At 37.6% G+C, this 22,564-nt stretch overlaps 1 protein-coding gene across 2 annotated transcripts in view; it reads right to left on the reverse strand.

The window, feature by feature from the left end:
• ADAMTSL1 (ADAMTS like 1) overlaps positions 1-22,564 on the reverse strand; it is a 173,697-nt gene that overhangs the window by 50,551 nt on the left and 100,582 nt on the right. For both annotated transcript variants that reach the window (XM_068175688.1, XM_068175687.1), the window contains 3 exons: positions 22,144-22,445; positions 17,427-17,556; positions 436-646 (listed from right to left, as the gene is read on the reverse strand). In XM_068175688.1, the coding sequence (XP_068031789.1) occupies positions 436-646; positions 17,427-17,556; positions 22,144-22,445 (643 nt within the window). The remainder of the gene's footprint in view (positions 1-435; positions 647-17,426; positions 17,557-22,143; positions 22,446-22,564) is intronic.

Here is a 22,564-nt window from a genome sequence, read left to right on the forward strand (position 1 = left end):
TCTAGTTCCACCCCACCCCATCTCCCCTCTGTCCCCCACCAGGCAGGGACAGCTTCCATTAGACCAGGTTGCTCAAAGCTACATCCAACCTGGCCTTGAACACTTTCAGGAATGGGGCATCCACACTTTCCCCCAGGCAACCTGTTTCAGTGCCTCACTACCCTCACACTAAAACATTTTTTCCTAATACCAAAACTAAATCTACCCTCTACTCTTTCCCCCATGGCTACATGCCATTGTCAAAAGTCCCTCTTCATCTTTCTTGTGGGCACACTTGATAAACTGTAAGGCTGCTCTATGCTCTCCCTGGGGCCTTCTCTACTGCAGCTCTCCAGCCTGTTTTTTTAGGAGAAGTGCACCAACCCTCTGACCATTGAAATATGTGCAATGAGGACTTTAAGAAGTCATAAAATGAGGTTACACATAAATTCTTACCTCTTGCCATTCTGTAGGATACCAGGAGGGTGGACAGTCAAAGCGATTACAGGGTTGCACGAGGGATGGCTTGGGTTTAGAGCACAATTCATCTGCCAAAATCACAGTCTCGTTGGTCTCTCTTGATAGTAGATGAGAACAGAAGACATCTCGTGTCTGCAAACCAACCCCACAGGTAAGACTGCAAGTGCTCCAATCCCTGATCTCCCATCTGTGAAGGGGTCAGCAGAGAAAATCTTAAGCACAGAAAAAATTCACCTTAATTTTTCTTTTATTATAATGACAGATGAAGAAACAGTACATGAAAGGGAATTTTCCTTCTCTGATCAATGTCATTCTGGTAGCTGGAGAATGAGGCTAAGATGAATACTTGCAGTTCTGCATTTTCATCTCTTGTCAGAAGTTCTTGGACTGCAAGTCTCTGGGATTCCTGCAATATCACAGGAAATGTTTTGTGGCCTACAGTAGGATTACTTTTTGTCTGTAGCAGCATGGACAATATATTTCAAAATAGAGTGGCTTTAATTAACTGGTTTTCTCCCTCTAGCTTAAACAAAATATAAAGGAAGACATTAAAAGAAGTTTAATTAAAAGAATTTAAAACTCAAATGCTGAGCACAAATTTCTTTGGTATTCCTGACTGACTTTTCTGTGCTGTTGAGATAGGAGGTACTAAAGCTTTGAGAGATGCAATGGGAAAGCAGGGGATCATCTTCAACCCCTGGATGAGCACCTATCACTGAACTAAAACTTCTCTGAACTAGCTATGTAAATCCTGCATCAACAGGATTGTTAATAATGGCATTAAATCACCTTAAAGCCAGATTTGTGCTATTTGAACTGTACAACCCCTAATTCTGTCAGCTAAACATAGAAAATTCCTTAAAATACTAGGCCTTCCACTAACATATCAGCTAGAAAGCACTTCAGAGATAGGTAGAGATGTACACACAAAAAAATCAGTCCTATATTCAGAAAGAAAATACAAGAAAATAGCCTCCCCAACAAATTAATGCAAAAATCAATGCTGACCTGGATATACTCCCACATCCAAAATCAAAGCATGAAAGCCAGATAGTGCCATGTTTTCTAAATCTGAAGAGTAGCTTAATTTCCAGCATGACATTATTGAAAGTGATTGCTGAGAGAATAAATTAAAAATTCAGGAAAAGGAAGGCTCAGAGAGCCCATCTTTGAAGAAAGCAAATCCAGGCAGAAGCTTAAAGAGAGTGATTATGAAGAAGGATACCCTCAGGCTCCAAACAAGATGGAGACAGATAATGAAAAAAGTCATAAAGCATGACAGCAGAATGAAGCAGATTTTGTGGAAGAAGCAGGAAGAAACCCACTCTGATATTCTGAGATCTGCAGTCAATGGAAATAGCTTGGTGCATGTAAAATATACTATGTTAGCAAACACAATACTCATATAACCATTTAAGATTGTGCTATCCTACCATCACTGAACAATTCTAACCTCTTTTTATTTTATAAATTTATTTTTTGAACATGTTTCCTCCCTTTCAAGTAACACCCTTAACATATTTAAACAGCTAGCATGCAAGAACTTTTTTTCCTCCCTATATCCTGATGGACCAAAGGAACATTGCTCCCCCTGCTGAGCTCCATCTTCTGGTGACGTTCTCTGATTTTATAAAATGATGCATCCTGAGCCTCACTGTAAGCACTAATGATGCTGTAGTTTGCTTTTAGACAATATTCTTGGTTCTCTTTGTAGCAATGACAACTGTTTAACCCTTTCTAATAATAAATGCATCTTGTGTACTGAGTTAGAAGTTCCCGTGGTCACTTTCCAGGCCATAATACACTGAAGGACACTATCTGTACATATGTACTGGGACCTATTTATCAGTGGAAAAGGAGTGACATATGGCAGCCAGTTAAGATAAACTGGAGTATGTTCTCCATATGAATGATCTGGGGCAAGAGATCTTCCCAGATTTTCCCAAGAAATTGTCAGAATGAATGGAAATATCATCTACCCTTCAGTTTTGGTGCAATCTGAAATAAGACATTTGAGTAGGTGGTGAAAAGAAGGCATTTTCTTACTCCAGAATCTATTTTGATACATGGTTAGTTGCCTGAATTTATTTTTTTCCAAGTGCTCACAGTAGCTGTTGCCTCCAGCAACGTTTTGTTTGTTATTGGTGTAAGTGCAAAATATTTCTGTTGGCAATTCACGTCTCAGTGGCTAACAAGCCACATAAACCCTTTGGACATCTTGATTTCTTCAGAAGAGGGTGTCTGTTTCTTCCTCCAGAAAGAAATGCTGTGTTTCCATAAAGAAAAAGGATTTGTTTTTCCAGTGTTTGAAATTTCTGAATGTTGCAGGTTGCATCTGTTACCCTTCCCATAATTAACATTGTTTTTTTTCACAATTCTTTCCAGCTACATTAAAGAGGAGTTTCCTTTGCGGAGCTCACGAACTGTGAGGTCAAATACTTCTTACCCTTGTACTTTTGTAGTCCCAAGTGACTTTTATGGGCTTTCACAGATGGAAGGTAAAGAATGTAAAGCAGATGTATAAAGTGGAGTAGGGATGCACAAATAACTGAACCATAAATGATATACATGGATTTCAACATCCTAAGAAGCACAGAAAAAAACAGTGAAAATCTTATAGAATTACAGGACTGTAGAATTATTTTATAACAGCTAAAGGTGCTTGCAACACTTTGAATTAATATTATCCTACTAAATTAAAAATTAATTTCTAGAGTACTTGTACTTTTGGAGATAATAATCTTAAAATTACATACATAATACTCTTTTTCTGTAGAAATGCTGTTTTGCCCCTACTGCAGAGTGTTACATTATGCTAACTGAAATATGTCTTAGTTCATGTGGTACTTAGCTGTGAATTCCTCTATTTTTTCTTCTGGGTATTTTGGCCATACTGACTCTTCAATGCACAGGGCATACAAAAGAGAATGTCCTAAATGCATATGTCAATACTAGAATTAAAATTCAAGTAGGAAATAATCTTACACTTTAAAGGCTGAATACAGTAGTTACAGAATTAAGCTAAAGGAACCTTGCACATGTGGAACTGGTATCTTTGTAAGCTGACTGTGGCTGCTGTTAAGGTATAGACTTTAGGACCAATATGCATACTTGCTGGTTTATAGAACAGCTGAAAGTCATCTGTTTGGTACTTCCCATATTACTTTTCAGAACCAGTGAAAGAATTGCATAGTTTTGGTCCAAAACATAATTTTTTTCCCCTTCTCCTTTCTCCTTCACTACTGCCCAAAGCTGTACTAACATGTGGAAACAGAGAAACAACATATTTTTAGCCTTATCATACAGTAGGACTTTGGTGCATTTATGCTACTTAACTCCTGGCTTGTCCTAGCTCTAGGTCTATTAGTTCACCAATTGTCCACCTCCACATACTAAATATCTAAGTAGTGTTTATGTATGTATGCCCAAACTAGACTTTAAAAATATTTCAACAACTGTATTTAATATGAAACAGATTTCAAAATGTTTTCATCCTCTTCAGTATATAGACACATAACTCTACTGATAAACATAAAATACATTGAACATTTGAACTGATTGAACAAAACCAATATTAATTCAAAACCACCCAGACATTTAGAGATAGGTAGCAAAGAGGAATGAAAGAGGCAGCTCATAGGGCTGGATGTGTTGAAATGAATATATGTCTTTCAGTGATATATGTATCCCTGATACGCGTAACACACGTATCACACATATGTGAACATTTTCCAAATGAACATGGATGAAAACGTGTTTCTACTGGAAATATTTAGGGAGCAGAGGATGGTCTGAAAATACAACTTCTTTCAAGTAACATCAAAATTTCAAAAACAAAACTGATCACAGAAACTTTCAACTTTCCAAATGGATGATTTACTTCTTCCATAAGGATATCTTAGTAGTTTTTATAGAGTTGGTCAACTATATGGACATACAATGCACATGAAGACAGGCAGACTCAGTAGTTTCTGAAGCAGTTTCAGAAGTACCAGATCTGAGTGCTCAAGGCAATGTTTTTCCTTCAATTTCTCATACACACAATGATAAGAGAAGGGTGTAGTCTAAAAACTAGACAAAATGTAATGAAAACTCCAGTGAACCAAAACACTGCATTTCTTGCATTTCCAGGAACTAGAAACTAACAAAATGAATTATGTGAATAATATCTGTCCATTATTAATGGACAGATTTTACGAACCATTTCGGAAATTTATCAGCCAATATGTATTGTGAATTAGATTAGCAATCTGATCTACCATCACTTTTATGAATTATAAGTCTAATTGCTAAAGGACCAATAATAAATTGCTATTTTCTGGAACATTCTCATTGAATAAATTAGACTTATCTAAGGAATGCTTACCTATATGCTTAATTCTATGTCAACAAACAGTTTCTGCAATTATCATGGTCAGTGCATTTTAAAATGTAAATACTCACAGCTCCACTGAATAAAAGAAAGTGAACAACTTTGAAGCTCCAATTGAGCCAAAAAAGGCTCAATAATCTGTGGTTACCGCCACAGGATGATTATTCCAATACTATTAATGTAAATCTAAAAATGTTAGAGATTCTCTCAAAAAACAGTTTAACTATGCCATTTGTAATAGGGAAATGATCTTGACATAGTTAGCAAAAATCTTTCCTGTGGTCTTTGAATTAAACTTGGGCATTTGTTATCAGCTTAAGGCTGTTGAAAAATTCCAACACATGACATGAACATATAAACCTGTAAAGTTCTAAACATCTAATTTTTAATTAGAAAGGAACTTTCCTTCTTTCTTTCAATAGAAAAAAAAAGGTATCAATATCATATTGTACCCCAAAAGTTCAGGTGAAGAACTGGAGGATCGAGAGAGCAGGATCTTGTTCCTGGCTCTTTGCTAAGTCCAGAGATGAGTGACACCAGAACTGCTGAAACATGGGCTACCTGTGAGTATGGGTATATTCCCTCTAAGTCCAAAGGGAACAGTAAAGTACTGGGCTGGATTGTACCATTCTCCTACCTATGTCTGAACTTCATAGTCACAAAATCACAACAATATTTTAGTGTGGTTTGTTTTTTTTTTTCCCTTGCTTTGTCTGTGCTGCCATCTTAGGGAGTAACTTTACAGCAAAGACGTTAACTTACTCTGTCTTTCTCTACCAGCTAGCACAATGTGAGTCTCAGCTTGACAGGAGTATCAAGGCATTATTGTGTCATGAATAACATCAGAGACAATAGTGCACTGTTACCTCAGTTTTGAAATGTCCCTCTCACTGCCACAAGAACTGGAAATCAGACAATACTTCTGCTAGCTAGAGAGATCAGAAAGTGGCACTGGCTAGTAAGCAGCTAGTCATGGCAAGACAAGATGCTAGAATTAGTTGTTGCCCCAGTAGGGCTACAAGCCTTCAGAGAAAACACTCTCTCAACCCCCATAATCAGTCTGGAAAAAGTAAATGATGTAGGTGGAACTTGTGGTCTTGAGCCAAAGCTCTATGTAGGTGACAACTCTGGATTAGTTCCTATATGCATAACATAAATTGTAAACCCCAGATCATTCTAAGGTGTTAGGTGTTATAAGAAAATTATCTAGGGATGTGGTTTAATGCTGACAGAGTCCCTTCCACCAGTGCCAAGACAATTGAACATTGCACAGGAAAAGTAAACACTTTTCTAGACAAAGACCCCCCCCAACCTAGTTCAAAAAATGGAATTATTGTCATTTTTATATGGTTAAACCATATGAAAGTGATACAAAAGAGCTCTTCTTATTTCTAAAATAAACACTCATCAGTGTGGAGAAAGGTTTGCCTGGAAGCATCTGACTTAACATCTGACACCTGCCTGCATAAAGACATTCCTCAGTGCACAAGGGCTGTGAGACAGCTGTGTATATGTGCATACAACAGGCTGAGAAAATTACATATTATATCAATACTGGATTCCTCTTGTCCCCTGTCAACCTGTTGATTCTCCATTTGGCATGAGACAGAGAAGTCTGCTCATAGACCATATACCTCCTCCCTTCCTTTTCCCTGATGAACCTAGAACAGTATTTGTGGCAAAGTTGGCCTGTTTCAGGTGTGAAGACTTTCTTGAGTCTCATTTAACAGATATATCTTTGATTGAGTAAATATGCTCAGTACCACACCTTAAATACCATGTCAGAATGTGATCTTAAGCTCTGAACAGCAGGAAAATATACCAGCCATTCAGTTTTGGTGCCACAGTTTCTTGCAGTGAAGCTACAGGACTGAGATGAGAACTCCCAAGTCAGTTCTTGACTTTATAATCAAAGAAGTCTCAAAGAAAGTGGCACAGAAGCCAAGACTTTAACTACAAGTTATTTTTCATCCAGATGTTAAATCACGCACAGTGAAATCCAACTGCTCCTTTGAAATGAAGTATGAGAGCAAAGACCTCAACTCTGGTGTTCAAACACAGATCTGATTTCTCTAGGAAGGGATTTCCCTACTGCTGTGGTTCAATTTGTAGTAGATCAGACATTACAAATACACATACAATATACACATACTTCAGAAGAAAAGTAAGATTTAACTAAGCTCTGAAAAAAATCAATGCTCATTAAAATAGAAAAAATTAAAATACTTTTAAATAAATCATCACCAGCAAAACCAGAAAAAAACAATTCATACTTAGAGCTGTTCAGGGCCGGCCTCACAAAATCCATTGTACAGTATCCATTGCACAGTGGTCTGTGGATCCACTGTGCCAAGGAAACTGAACAGGCAGGAAAGGTTTCAGGGGACTGTTGTGCTCAAGGGAGAATGAGGTGCTTTCTTCAAAAAGTGTCTTCCTTGAAGTGAAGGAAGTCTATTAAAGATATACAGACAACACACATAAGCAGATCAAAGGCTCCATGAAAGTGCTCTGGTAGGTAACAGAAGAGGCCTGTACTCTGTAAATGTATTGATATCTATTAACATTGCAGCTCATTATAGCTGATTGTGGCAGGGAGCCAGTATTTATATAACAGAGCCAAACAGAGGAACATAGAGAAGGAACTCAAATATCAGAAAAGAATAGAGGATAACAGGAATATTCAGCAACTCTATAGCTGACAATTCTGATTGCTAGAGTAACCTTATGACATGATGACATGCTTCAAGCAATATTTATAATGTTCTGCACTTTAAAAAATCTTGCTTTCCCTTGAGTTGGAGGCACAGAACATCAACTGTTCAGGTGGGACAGAAAAGAGGGTTTGTGTTCTGCTGTCAACATTTTGAGCAGTGGGAGATTGTGCAGTGGGTCTTTCAGGGGACTTATGCTGATACAGATTGCAAGAACCATACAGGAACATGAGAAGGCAGCTTCAACTAAGTGACCTGGTTTGGCAGGGAACTTGCTTGAGGAATTAGCAGACATACTGGGTACTGAAAAGTGCCTCACGCAAGACTTTTATTCTGGTTGGTAACTTCAGCATTGAGATAATTGATAGCAATGGCAGTCTTTAATATAACTACACAGAGCAGGTTAGGTTTGAAAAGATGAATGAATACCAGTTTAGATTTGGCTTATGTTTAAAACAGCAGCCTGTTACAAGGATGTTGTTTAATTTATTATGTGAGATATAATGAAAATAGATCCTTGGTAGGTCTTTCAAGAATGAAGCAGTTTACAAGTAAGGAAAAGAGTAAATCAGTGTAAAGGTGGAAAGCTAGTTAAGAAATAATATGGGGAGGTTTGAGGAAGAGAACACAAATTGTACAAGTGGAACTTGTAACAGGAGATGGCAGAAGCTGAATGAGGAGTTCGTGGAGGAAACACATTGGGAACTGGAACACCAGGGTGAGTTTGAGCTAATATACATTGCCCTAAACCTACATTCAAGCAATGCAGAAACACAAGAACCACTAATTTATGAAATAAATTTTGCAGATCAGTCTACATGATTCTTTTGCAACAAAGTAAAGGAAAAATATCCTGGTTTTTGCTCAGGTAGAGTTAATTCCTTCTCTATAGTTGGCTGGATTCAGTGTGAGAATAATGTTGATAACACACTGATATTTTGTTTGCTGCTAAGTAGTTTTTATAGTAAGTTGAGGACTTTTTTTAAGTCTTGTGCTCTGCCAATAAGGAGGATCAGAAAAAAAAAACCTGTGAAGGAGCATAGCCAGGACCGGTGACCCAAAGCTGCCAAATGGATATTGGACACTGCAGAATATCATGCCTGATATATAAATTGGGGAAGTTACCTAGAAGGGGGGTTGTCTGGGGTGTACAGGTGGGGCTGAGCATTTGTCAGCAGGTGAGCAATTGAATTGAATGGACAAAGCAAGCATATTCATGAATGAAAGAGTGTTCAGATAACAGTGATTGGGTTACAGTAATTCTCTAGCAAATCCAAGTTTTATGAGCAGTACTGCCACAAAACCAGCAGATAACATGAGCTTCTTTCAGACCTGGCTGGCAGCATTACAGGGATAATATTTTCAACAGGATGAACTATTCCGGAACTATTTAACCAAGGAAGACGATACAAAGAGACTGTCTCTCAAATTAAGGCATACACAGTGTTTCTCTAGTTTTTTTAGTAGGGGAAAGAACTTAAGAATATATCTCCATAACCATATGGTATTGTGATTGAACTCAGGAAACTCACAATGTCTGCTTACATTCCCTCATGTTCTGCTTTGAGTTCCCTTCAATGTCCTTCTTGCAATATAGTGCAGAAAAGGCGGTACAAAAATTTTGTTCCAAGGGTGCATCCAGAACCAGTATTTTATGCTGAATTTTATATTTATATTTTTATAATGAACAACACAAAAAAGATCAAATTATGGGTCCATGGGAATCTCATGCAGGGTCAGGGCAACCCCTGGTGTCAACACAGGCTGTGGAATGAGCAGATGGAGAGCAGCCCTGCTGAGGACTTGGAGGTACTGGGGACACCCCCAAGGAGGCTGAACACGACCCAGCAATGAGCACTCACAGCTCAGAAAGCCAAACGTGTCCTGGGCTGCATCCAAAGCAGCACAGGTAGCAGGATCGGGGAGGGGATTCTACCCCTCTGCTCTGCTGAGACCCCACCTGCAGGGCTGCATCAGCTCTGGGGTTCCAGCACAGGAAGGAGATGTTGGAGCATGTCCAGAGAAGACCATGAAGATGATTGGAGGGCTGCAAAAATTGTCCTATAAGGAAAGGCTGAGAGGATTTGTATTATTCAGCCAGGATAAGAGAGGGCTTTGTGGTGACCTAATAGCAGCCTTCCAAGTACATGAAGGGAGCCTACAAGAAAGATGGAGAGAGATAGTTTACAAGAGCATGTAGTGACAGGGCAAGGGGGAATGGCTTCAAACTGAGAGCAGATTTAGATTAGATGTTAGGAATAAAGTCTTTACTGTGAGGGTGGTGAGACAACTTTCCCAGAGAAACTGTGGAAGCACAATCCCTGCAGGTGCTCAAGACCAGGTTGGATGGGACTCTAAGCAACTTGGTCTAGGGGAAGATGTCCCTGCCAATGGCAGGGCTGTTGGAAATACGTGATCTTTAAGGTCCTTCCCAAACCATTCTATGATTCTATTCCTTTTTACTTTATATTTAGAGATCCTGAAACTGTGACCAGTAATATATTTAGTAATTCACTCTTCTCTATTAAAAGATGGTTTTTTTTTTCACAATGACATTTAGAGACCTAAACATAGAGGTGCTCCTCACTTAGAGTGGGGAGGCTCTAAACTCATGTTATACCCACAAACTGTCAAAAATGACTATGTTCAAGTAGTCAGATTCATGGAAGTATCAAGTGATTCTGACTCAATGGAAGGAAAAATTCTATTCTAAGTGATGGTATAATAAAAGTTATGATGTACATAGGCAAATTTAAAGGTATTAAAACATGTCGTATCTCCATCCTAATTGCTATACCTACATAGATTTGTGTGTAGAATCCACACACTACAGAATGGCAACTTAATGCACTTTTCCAAATTTTTCTGAGTGAGAAACTGGCTTCTTAGATCTTGCAGAAAATAATGACTTAAGACAATACAGTTTGCTTCCTCATGGGAAGGGAAATGTACTTGTCTTATGTACCTGAAAATCTTTGTTCAGACCTGAACAATGTAAGCGTTACAATTAAACAAACACACTTCCATACAATACAGTGACAAATCTGTGGATCCATTGGATGGTAATTAGATGCATACAAATCTGTTTGAGTGCTCGAGTATCTTCCAAAGGTGTGAATAAACTACTAACAGCTGGTTAGAATATACAATACATCAGCTTAGTCACAATTATAATGGGTAATTGCATGCTGAAGATGGAAATTTTTATGGGCACAAATAGATCTTGCTGTACTTCTGGAGATGTGTCAGACCTACTTGGCAGATAGAGAATTCATAATTTCATCAGTCTGACTCCTTTAATAGGTACTTAATTAATTCCAAACTTAATGGAAGTGAAGGCACCTTCTCAATTTATTTCATGTGTGAATCTTTCTGATCAGTAACTATATTACAGAACCATATAATATATTTTCAAGAATTAGGGCATATTTTAATTTTTTTTTTGCTTATCTTATCTTTTCTTCCATAAAGGTTTATTGGTTTGACAGTACTGGATATTTCTCAGACTCTTACAAATTACTTCAGCAATATTGTAAGTGCTTCAGCAATACTGCAAGTGGAAGATATAATGGTGCTGTTCAGTTCACCCTTTTTTAAAGGAAGTGAAGATTGTGAAATCAACAATTTACAAGACCCTGTAGCTTGTTTCATATGTTAATACTGAAGTGAAAAAGTTAATCCTGCTCATTATGCTACAAAATGTTTGACTTCATATTTGGCACAAAAGGAAAGACATGCTTTTTTTTGCTGCTGTTGGGAAAGCTTCTTTGGGAAATGAAATCCTGCTGCTGAGGCAGTAAATTATTACTGAAGAAGATTGAGAACAAACTTAGAGAACAAAATGAGGAGTAGAAGCTAACATATGAAACAATGGAGTGAGATGGCATTTGTTCAAAATACTGAAAAATATCAAGTGGCAGTGGATTTTAAATTCTAGCATAAGTGAAGAGAAAGGTTAGGAGAAGTGGACTTTATTAAGCTGATGAAACCCAGAAAATTGACTGTGCCAGGAAGAAAAAGAAGAGTAAGTCTGCTTTGCAGGGGAGCTCAATAAGCCCCTACCACAAAATAAAGCTAATACTCATCACAAACCAAGCTATAACAAAACTGTGTTAGGGCATGACAAAATTGTTTCAAGACAATGGTGTACTAACTTGGACAAATTAGTGAACTGGAGATCTGTGTAGAGGAAAGTAATCTGAGTATACAGTATTCTGATAAAGAAGTGTGACTTATTATTCAAAGTAAGAAGGATATATGGTAGAAGTTACTAAAAAAATCTTGTAATTGCACTCTAATATTTTATGTAGATAGTAGTCTGATGGAAATACAAGTTGTAATGAAGGAAAATGTCTCTTAATGTAATCTTATCTAATGAAGGAACCATCATATTATTTAAAAGCAAAATGGGGGAAGACCTCTGAAATTTTAAGCTAGAAGACCTGGAGGCAGGGTATGATGGAGACTGCAGAGCTCCTCTGACCCTCTGAACTTGAAAGTTTCTTTGCTTCACATTTTGATGTGGCACACATGGCTCAAAAGAGTCTCCCTGGGGACTTCACTGTAACTGTAGCTGCGTCAAGGACACTGAGGAGCCAGGGCATAACAGAGCCACCTAGGGAGGGCAGCTTGTTTAGATGTCCCTGTATAGGCCTGTGTTTACCATAGTAAAGCTAGGGAATAAATGACCTTATGATTCCCTCACCAAGTCCACAGCTTCTGTCTAAGATGTTTCTCAAACTGAAGGCATCAAATAAGGGTGAATCTGCCCTGTGTGACAGCATATTCCTTCTAATGTCTGATTCTCCAACCTCTTCCACCACAGTCCAAGCTGTGGTCTGTGATCCCAGAAGGCTCTGTGGGCTACATTTTAAGAGGCTCTCAAAGCCATTGTCAATGTGCTTCAGCTAAAAATAGACCTAAATGCATCCCATTTAAAAAATACATCACTTGTTTGTGAGGATTTAAAAATCTGTCTGTGTCACAAAGAGACAGTAATATGATCTTTGCCTCATTAATGCTAATTCTTACTTATAACTCTAAAAAAACCCCAAACTGCAGAACTGGTAGTTTTTGATAATAACAAGAACTGGTATCCCCTGCCAGTAAGGCTATAGTGCAATATCTATAGACATAATTACTTGCAGACCTTTTAACCTTTTTCATGAACTAGATAAACATGCTCTAATATTTCCCCTCACCAATGCAAAACACATCTGTATTGATACCCTTCCACACATAGGTCACCTTTAATGGATTAGAGAAAGCTCTGGCCCTTTCACCCGTATTGAATTAATTTCAGATTGCTGATGGGAGCATGCCTTACACTAAATCTGGCCTATCACCAAACTAATGCCTTGGAAAACATGTTGATTTTTATCCTTTGTAGTTTAACTTCAGCTGGGAAAGAGAGCAAAACAGATGACAATACCATATTTGACAAATAAACATTAAAATAAGAATAGGTGATTCATCACACAAACACAAATCAAGCCAACACAAAAGAAAAGAAAAAGAAAGAGGAAAAAAAAGGAGTCAATAAGGTACACCCCAGGCTAACTCAGGCAATGCCCTTTTGCGTATGTATCAGAATTACTCAGTTGGTTTCCTATCTTGTCTTGCAAACCACAGAGGGTTGAAGTGGTAAAGGGAGAGTGCTGAGGTGAAATTTTGTGCTATTCCTAGAGCCATCTTCTTTTTCTTCTTTTTTTTTTTTTTTTCTCTTCATTTTGCAGAATTCAGCTGTTCTTTGTGGCCAGAAATAAAAGTTCAGTTTTGAAAATATTCATGAACAAAGCTGTAAAAATTGCCTGTAATTTCCTCCATTTTCAGCCATCTGGTTTTCATTGCTTTGATTCTCCCTTCACTAGTCCATAAATGTTTACCAAAACTTTTCAACACACATTGACCAAATTTTTGAGCAGTTATGATTCATAACAGAGTTACAACATTCTCTTTCACCCCTTTGATAGAGCCTGTTGGCTCACCATGAGGTGCTCATGCTGTTGTTCTTATAATCAAGAGCAATTATATCTGATTAGATGATGACTGCCTCTGTAATTCAGGCTGTGGAGGCTGAGGAAAAGACACATTTTGGATGTGAGTAATTTTGTTGCTGAAAACAGCCAAGCTAACATTGAAACAGGGTTCTTCTAATTTTTATTTTTTTTTGTTTGTTTTTTTTTGGTAGTTTAGAATACAAGCATAGCAATTAGCAAAACTGAGTGATCTTCCCTTTTGGTTTTTTTCACTTAGACAAGAAACTTCTAGACACTGAACAGCTATTCTGAATTTACTTCTGGAAGACTGTGCTCTGCTCAATTATTGCTATGTAATTCTTCAAGTGGTACAGCTTGACCGACACAAATCAAGTAACTGACTGACCTGATTAAAATTGTCATAGTCTTCATTCCTCTCTTTCCTGTAGAAAGCATGCTGGCTCTCCTAGTACATCAAAACAAGCTACATTTTTTTTCTAGAAAAATTAAACTAAGTTAATGACAATAAATTTTACTCTGTAGCTACTGTGTTTAAAGTCAGTTATTAGCTCCCAACTTAGCAATCAGCTCCGCAGTGTTTCCCATTTTCTTAATTCAGTTAAAAATGGGAAATTTTGTTACACTGCTTTCCAGGAGAAGAGGGTCTGGACTCTTCTGGTATTGTTCTTGAAGCAATACACAAAAAAAAACTCTCAACAAAATCTGAAACCCCAGGAGACTCAGTTGGGATTTGAATATGGAGGAAATCTTCCATTTTTTTTGTATGCAGCTTTTCCTGTTTCTAATCTTTTTTCTGTAAGAATTGTAAGTATGGGATTTTTCTGACTCCATACAGCTGTGAGTATTTGAAGACAGATTTCTGTGGTTTAGTTTTTGTCTCTCTTCCATGTACTCAGAATAGTAATGCGCTAAGATATTAAGCCAGAATTTCAAAGAAAATTTCAAAACATTCTCAGCTGCTGTATAAGCACCATCATCTCTCAGTGTTTTCATAAATGTGAAGTATGTTGCCAGTATATTCTTTTACTATATTCTGTTCCAAGAACAGGGCAAATACAGATTGAAAAGGTTGACAACACCATAGGTTAATTTCAAGTATTAAGTGAGTAAGGAAGTTTTCTAATCTATCCACATCTATTTTCAATAAGGAACAAAATGAACAGTAATCCAGTTACTGTGTAGATCCTTTTAGTATCATTCTGCTAAAGTGTCCAAGAGAAAAAAAGATGGATCAAAACCAGAATGAAATTACTCTTTACTTACTACTTCTACAATATCTTTCTTGAGGTCCATGCCTTCTGACCTTCCAGAAAGGCTGATGAGATTCTGTAGTTCAGTGCTTTTATCTATCTACAGTAAAACAGGTAAAACAATTGTTTACATTTTATGTGACTAGCCCTTTGGGAGGCTATAGAGTAGACTCACATGTAACCAAAAATGCCTGCAGCAGAAGAGGCATTAAGCTTTGAAGTTCTAACATTTAAATGTTCTCTCTCTACAGCTAAGCATGATCTTAAACTGTACTACATTTTAGACATAAGCATTAAATTTTAAGCATGCAGGGCTGCTTAGATTCAAGAAATATCACTGGAATAATTTCTCTAAATATATGAGAGAATTTTTATCATCTTGGGCAAGGTTTCTCAGCCTTTTCTTCACGATGTGGACAATATTTCCTTGCCTGCCTAGACATTCATCACCATCTCAGTTGCCTTTTCAGTGGAATGCCTCCTCTACCCACAACAACTGCATACTCCAGCAGTTACTTACACGTCAAGAATATTTTAGGAAAGTGGTTTTTACAATTTTAGCTTCTGTTAACGCACTTAAGCAGCTGGAAAACAGAGAGAAGAGCCAACACTATGAGACCAGTCAGCTTTCTCTATAAGTCATCAGCAAGAGCTCTGGGAAGCATCAATAGTTCACAGATTTTGGAAACTCCTGTAGAAGAGATCTAAGTTCACAGCCACAGTGTATTATAATTTTTGGACTTGTCAGTGGATAGAAATGCCTTCATCAACATACATAATTTTAGCCTAAATTTTCATCAGACTCCTGGATCAAAATTTCTTGAATTAGAATTCTGAAGTATCTTATGATTTAAACAAGGAGAAAATCTTAATTTAAATAAATAATCCTAAATAATCCTTTATTTTTTCCTTTTAAAAACCATTAGAGTGGCTGTAAATAATTATTATAAAGCAAAAGTTTTTATACACTCTTTCATTAATGTACCATTGTATTTAACACAATGACATTACTAGGTGTAACACTTCAGAAGCATGAAGAAAATAAGATATCTCATAATGGAAGGAAATATCTCATCATGGCCTGCCTGGGAGACACATCAACTTGCCTTGTTGCCTCTCTTTCCATTAGCCATGCTGCCTGCAGTCTGCAGGCCTACTTGCTCTGACCAGAGGAACAGTTTTGCAGAATATGTGCTGTTCTTCATCCTGGGCCTGCAGACAGGCAATTTCCTCCAGACTGAGGGGGCTTCAGGAGAGAAGTTGCATATACAGGAGAGAGAGTAATTTCCCCTCTTCTCAGTTGCAGCCCTAGGGGTGGATTAAAGCTACTTAGTCTTCCCCCTCTGCAACAATCCCCTTTCACCTTTGCTTCACAAGCTGATTCTCACCTACAGAATGATCCTCTTGTAATTTATGCAGGGAAATGCATACCTATGGCTGCTTTAAAGTAACTCCACTCTGGTAGCAAGGTTACCACAGTGCTATGGATAATCACACAGATTAATTCAAGGAGTATTCATGCAATTACTCAGATTATTTATGTATCAAAAGTCACATAAATATTGGCCTACAAGAGTGTGTTTTGTTTTTTCTTAACTGCTGAATACTTATTTTTCATGTCAGAATTGGTTGATCAGATTGATCAATCTTCTACCATGCACTCGCAGCAGCAGTGACTCTTCTACACATGAATTACCACAAGAGTTCCACTTACAAAGTAATTTTCAGACATTTATATAATATTCGTGTGTTATTTCCAGCAATGAAGACAATTTAACAAAGTTTGGGTTGCAGTATCATCATAAGCAATACTTGTAATACTTTGGTAAAGAAATTTCAATATATTTGTATCTGCTTGTCACAAATTCAAAATCCAGATTACCAATCAAACCATTATTTATGTCCTTATTGTTATTTCATGCTCGCCATCTTTGATTTTTAATGGGAACCTTTTCTGTGTATCCCAAATCTACTATTATTCATAACAACATATCTCTCTGTAGCCTGTTGTCTTATAAGTCATACATATACCTATCAATAAATGCTCAAAGGTATATCTACCATCTGGAGAGCTCTGAGTGTTTTACATAGTCCAAAGTTATAGATCAATGTATTTAAAATCTGCTGCAGTGTCACAGTGGAGCATATGCACCTGTGTACAGCTGGGGGAAAAGACAATATGTATATAGTATATCCTATAGACTTGACAGCCCCTATTTAAATAAACCATAAGAATATCATAACAGCTATTTTCTGTTGTCAAGTGTGCAGATGTGAATCTCTGCAGAGAAAGATCTGCTGTTTTTAGGGTCATGATTGTGGAAACTGCCTGAGGCCAGGGACAAGCAGGTTCTGCAAAACCTTTTCTGAGAGGGGAGGTTGGAAAAGTCTCTTTAAACTTGACAAAACTCTAGGTAAAGTTAAGCCAATCCATAAACTGTTTATTTGAAGGACTTGAAGAGGCAAACAGTCTGAAGTTTGCCCTTTGGTCTTACTACTGCTTTGTACTTCCTGGTCAATATGATTGTGGCAGGAAGATGTAGGTCCCTGCAGTCTAAGAAAGGCATGCTTGAGGCAGTGTGTTTCTCCAGACTGAAAGGCAATAAAGTTTGGGGTCACTTAAAATTATGCCTACCTCGGAGGACAGGGGTCCAGGCTACAGGACTTCAGTAGCTGTGGAGGACGACGGCTGCTAACACACAGTGTTTCGTCTGCAATCTCCCTAGTTTGTTTGTTCAGACAGGTCACCACAGCCTCCTGGACACCTGCACACAACAAATAATGGTCACAACCCGCTCTTCATACCTGCAGGGGCAGCCAAGGACAGGGGTGGGCCCAACAGGACCAGCAGGGCTGCAGCACATGGTGACACCCAGCCCCAGCTGCACATTTGTCATTGCTTTCAGACTCTGAAAAGTTTCTCAGTGCTGCAGTGAATAGTCCATGGATTCATTCACTGCTCACCTCCCTGGACAGAAAATTGTCCAGTGCTGTCATTATTTTTTCTTGTTTTGCATAAAGTGCAATGAAACATTTTATTTTTCAGGCCAAGCAGACTAAGGTGTGAAGATGGCCATGGTTTTCACATGCTATATTTTTACCAACAGTATGACTTGCAAACGCAAAGTAAAATGTGGTCAGACAATTCAACTGTTCTTAGTTTACTCTTCTGCATCCAAGAGTCTGCACCCAAACTAAAGAGGCAAATCTGCAGAGTATATCTGAGACCTGGGAAAGAACAGCAGCTGTTGGGACTAAGAGAAACTGGAAGATTTGGTTATTAAGGCTTAACTCAGAAATTCCTTGTTACAGCCAAAAACCTTATGTAGTCTATGGCATACCAGTTACTCTTACTTTTCCTATGACTAGGGACATCACAGCCTTTTTGGATCACAAGGTTAGAAAGATAGAACATCAGGGATTGCAACATTACATGCTATAGGGAAGAGGAATAGATGAGCATTTCCCCATGGATAAAAGGGGTCTGAGAGGGTCTGAGGATAATAATTGGCCTTAACTTCCTGAGAATCTAATCCACAGTGGTTCAAATACAACAAAAACATGCTTTTTACATTCATTCCTGAGATCTGAGTTAGGAAAAGATTAGCTGAACTCCCAGCAATTACATTACAGTTTCAAAAACAACACTTCTCCAAAACATCTCAATTGTTTTTTAAGATGCTAATGTGAAGGGGAAAAAACCCAAACCAAATCAAAGTGGTGTAAAACCTTAAAGACCTCCAAAAACAGTGTCTCAGAGATAACAATATATTCTGGTGTTTCTAATGCCAGAGCACATGTCATTAGGCAAAAAATGATTTCATATCCTTCAAGAGGACCAAAATGCTATATAGCTGATCATAGTCCCTCTATTCCTGACATTATTCACAAATTCATTCTCCATAATCTCCGTATAGGCTGGGGCCCCCAGAAAAGAGGCTTGTTAACCATTTTTATGGCTGCTATGTGTGTCAGCCTATTAAGGTTGTGGCTATGACACAAGACTATGCAGTGTGTCTCCCTTATCCCAGATACCAAAAAAAAGAAAGAAATTTGACAAATTTGGACACAGACACCAACATCAAAATTACCAAAGTCCCTGTAGTCAGCCAATGCTGCTGGGGTTTTCCTCCTTTACAAGGTGGCCCTGTATTTTCAATTTTGCTATTCAAGTCATCTCTCAAAAGACTTAAGAAAAATTGTAAAAAGAGTAGCCTAACTAAAAGATAGAACAAATGGTAGACATTTATATCTAGGAAAAGAAACTTACAAAACTTACATATATGAACAAGATGTTCACTGTCCTGTCATGTTCATTATTTTTCTAGCTCAATCATTTTTCTGTTGAGCATGTAATCATATCATGTGCAGCAAGCACAGGCATATGGATTCTCCAGAATGGAATGCTCCTGGCTGAAGAACAGAGGTGGTTCTCTACCTGATGGGAAATGGCACTGTGTTCAAACTACTGGTCACTATTTTGCATGGAACATCTGTGCAGACCTGATATCAAGACCAATTTGATGAAGCCAAGAAAGAAGGGCTGCTGATCCAGAGGTATAGAAACTATGAAAGTATTTTTCCAGACTCTGTGGAAAGAAACCACTGATTCCTGTCACATGCTGGCTGATATGTTTTTGTTTGCTAGGCATACAGCTCACTCACCTTCTGTATGTCCTTCTCAGATAAAATTTTCTAAACTGAGTGTACTTCCACAGTTTCAGGTTTTCCTCTCTGAAGGGTGTGACCAAATGAGCTCTTGAACAATTATCATAAATTTAATACTTTTCCATTGTCTGCTTCAATGTTAAATACTGAAAAGTGATGACTATGAAGTCTTGAATTTAACCTTTTCGCTATTTCTCATGTTGATGGTTTTACATTATCAAATTCATATAGCTAAGCTCTGATACTACTGTTCTTCAGTTTTCAGTATCCAACCAGCCCTAAACCTCACAGTAAGTTTATTCCTCATGCTTGTTTCTCTCATCTAAGTCACCTCTGATTGCAATTCCAATAATTCTTGTCCATAGGCATTCTGGTCTGTCTATTAAGATTTCTTTTTCTCTTTGATAGGTCCAGAAATCTTGCCTGACAGCCTAGATATTAAAGAAAAAGGTTTCTGTCTGAAGATGGTTGCTAGAAGGTTTATTGACAGTTTTTTACTTTAATAGCTTGTGCCAGAAAACAAAAAAACCCAACCCAAATCAAACAAAAAAAATCCAACCCAAACAAAACAAACAAAAAAACCCAAACAAAACAAAAACCAAGCAACCAAAAACAAACAAAGAAAAAAAAGGAGAGAGAGAAAAAAAAATCTGGCTTGCTCCAGCAGTAAAAACTGTGATCATTATCACTTTTTTCAACAAATTCTTGACTCTCACACTAGTATGTCTCAGCATAATGACAACAACTATCCCTCTATTTTTGAGAGGTCAATGTGGCAAATGGTTACAAGCTTTAAATTAGGCAGGCTCATTGTATATTTAAAGAATATAAAAACTTTTGATCATAAATCAGAAGTTCCACAGCACAGAGACAATTAAAAAAGGTATATAAATTTCAGGAAGTTCATTTTCCAAGTAATTGAATTCAAAACATTATTTACTGCACAATATTATTAGAACAAAAACTGTTTGCTTTAAAATTGCTTTCCTTGGGAAAAAATAGAAATCAGTCCTCAATAGGAAATCACAGTATAAAAACGTGTAATGGTGGGATGTGAATCTAGGCAGTCTAAATTCACCATCAAATGAGAATTTCTATGTTTATATCTACCAGGATAGAATTATTGTTATATGATATTTGATGACAGCTCTGGGAAATGAAGCCATCAGCAGCAGACTATATGACTAACTCATTCCTTCTGGTTGCTGCTTCTGGGAGGTGAAAGGTTACTTCTGCATCTGTCCAGTTTCTTCTCCCAGGATTCTAAAACCAGTAAAATTAGTTTGACCAGTCTTGCACCTATAGCTACAAAAATATCTGACTTAGCATCTGCTAATCTGGAAAGTTTGGAGTTTTGTCAGACAAAAAGAAATCTTAGCTAAAACTTTTTGCTGACAATTGAAAGACATTAACTTTATAAAGAAAAATGTCTCCTACTGATCAGTCTCTGTGAGTTACATTTGAAAAATAGAGAATGAACTCTATATTCTAAAAAAATTACTTCATTTCAAGAAGATATTTCTTGGAACTGTTCAGGTTTTGGTAGTCACAGTAAAAGTGTGATGAATTGTTACTGCACACTAGTGACATCAACACATGACATATACTCTTGTAACATCAGTGTTTGTCACCACTTAGCATACACTAGTGTCCCATTTTTTTTTTGTGTAGGAAATAAAGCTATAGTTTCAGCAGTCTGATAGCTGTGAACTGCTCTAAACATTCACTACCATCAGCACGCCAAAAGCAAGCACAGAAAACCTTCGCATTATTTTCTACTAATTGTGGTTTTCAAGACCATAACTGATTACCTGTGAATCTGTACATATTATTAACTCATAAAATGCTGAGTTGTTTTCAGTGCTACAGTATATATTTTGCATTTTTCTATAGTAATCCTTTCTTAAATCTCCTGAAAGTTGTAAAGTAAAAAGACAAGAGCTGGAAAAATCTAGATTTAATTTAAAAAATACTGGATGGGACATATTTCTCAGAACTAGTTAGATAAAATGATAGGGAAAAAAGGATATCAGAAATGTGTGTTAATGGTCTATAGTATGTGAAACCTGAGAAATTTGTTGACTTTGATAAACTACAATTGCCAAGCCTGCTTGTTTAAGACAGCCACGTAATTAGTGCCATTTTGCCATAAGTTTTCTTTTGCACTGGGATTGGAGCTGATGTCCCTTGTTGACAGGAGATAAGGAACAGCTGAGCCCTTAAAATATCCATTATTTATTTCATCTGCTATGGGAGAACAATTTACTTTCACATGCTTTTGCTTGCACAGAGCAAACCAAGAGATAAGAACTAAAAATGATATGTGATTGTTACCCTGTACTACCAGACCTCTTTAATATTTAGCTTTTTTTGGTGATTACTTTTGGGTGATCAGTTGATAAAGGAAACAGAATACATGATAAACTGAGTACTCTTAGTGACAGTCCGAGCACAGATCTGGAAGTCCTGGGCTAAAATATATTGTGCACATGGGATTTTAAAAATTTCTTATCTATGCCTTTTCAAATATGTTTGGACTCAACAATGTTACAGTTTTATTTCCTTTTTAAATGATTCCATGATTCTAACTGGCCATAGCAAAGCAGTATGTCTATGGCTATTAAGTGCCAAGCACACACTTGAAGAATGAAAGGAAATCCAGCACAGAAACATTTTGCACTTACCTCCTCCACAGGACTCTGAGCACTCTGTAAAGCCTTCATATTCCCAGTCATAGAGCTCATCCAACTCCTGCAAGCTGCCATACAAAAGCTGAGTCTCCTCTAGGGTGTATTCAGTTGCCTCCCCACTGCAGGGACCATTGTAACAGGCTCTCTGAGACACAGGTTTGGGACCTTCACATTCGTCAATGGGCAGATCAGCCACGGACTGAGAGAAAGAGAGGAGCACTTGGCATTTCACAAGCCGCATCTGGCTGCCTACTCCACAGGTGACACTACAGGTAGACCAAGCCTCAGGAATAAACCTGTGAGACAAAGAGAGCAAGCAAGTTATGTCCACAAATTGCCAGGGAAGCAAAAGCAGGATAACCCTACCCACGCCAAATTTTATTTAATGAAAAACTAGTACTTCATCTCATCACAC

The sequence above is a fragment of the Anomalospiza imberbis genome, chromosome Z (genome assembly GCF_031753505.1).
Source record: "Anomalospiza imberbis isolate Cuckoo-Finch-1a 21T00152 chromosome Z, ASM3175350v1, whole genome shotgun sequence".
Lineage (NCBI taxonomy): Eukaryota > Metazoa > Chordata > Aves > Passeriformes > Viduidae > Anomalospiza > Anomalospiza imberbis.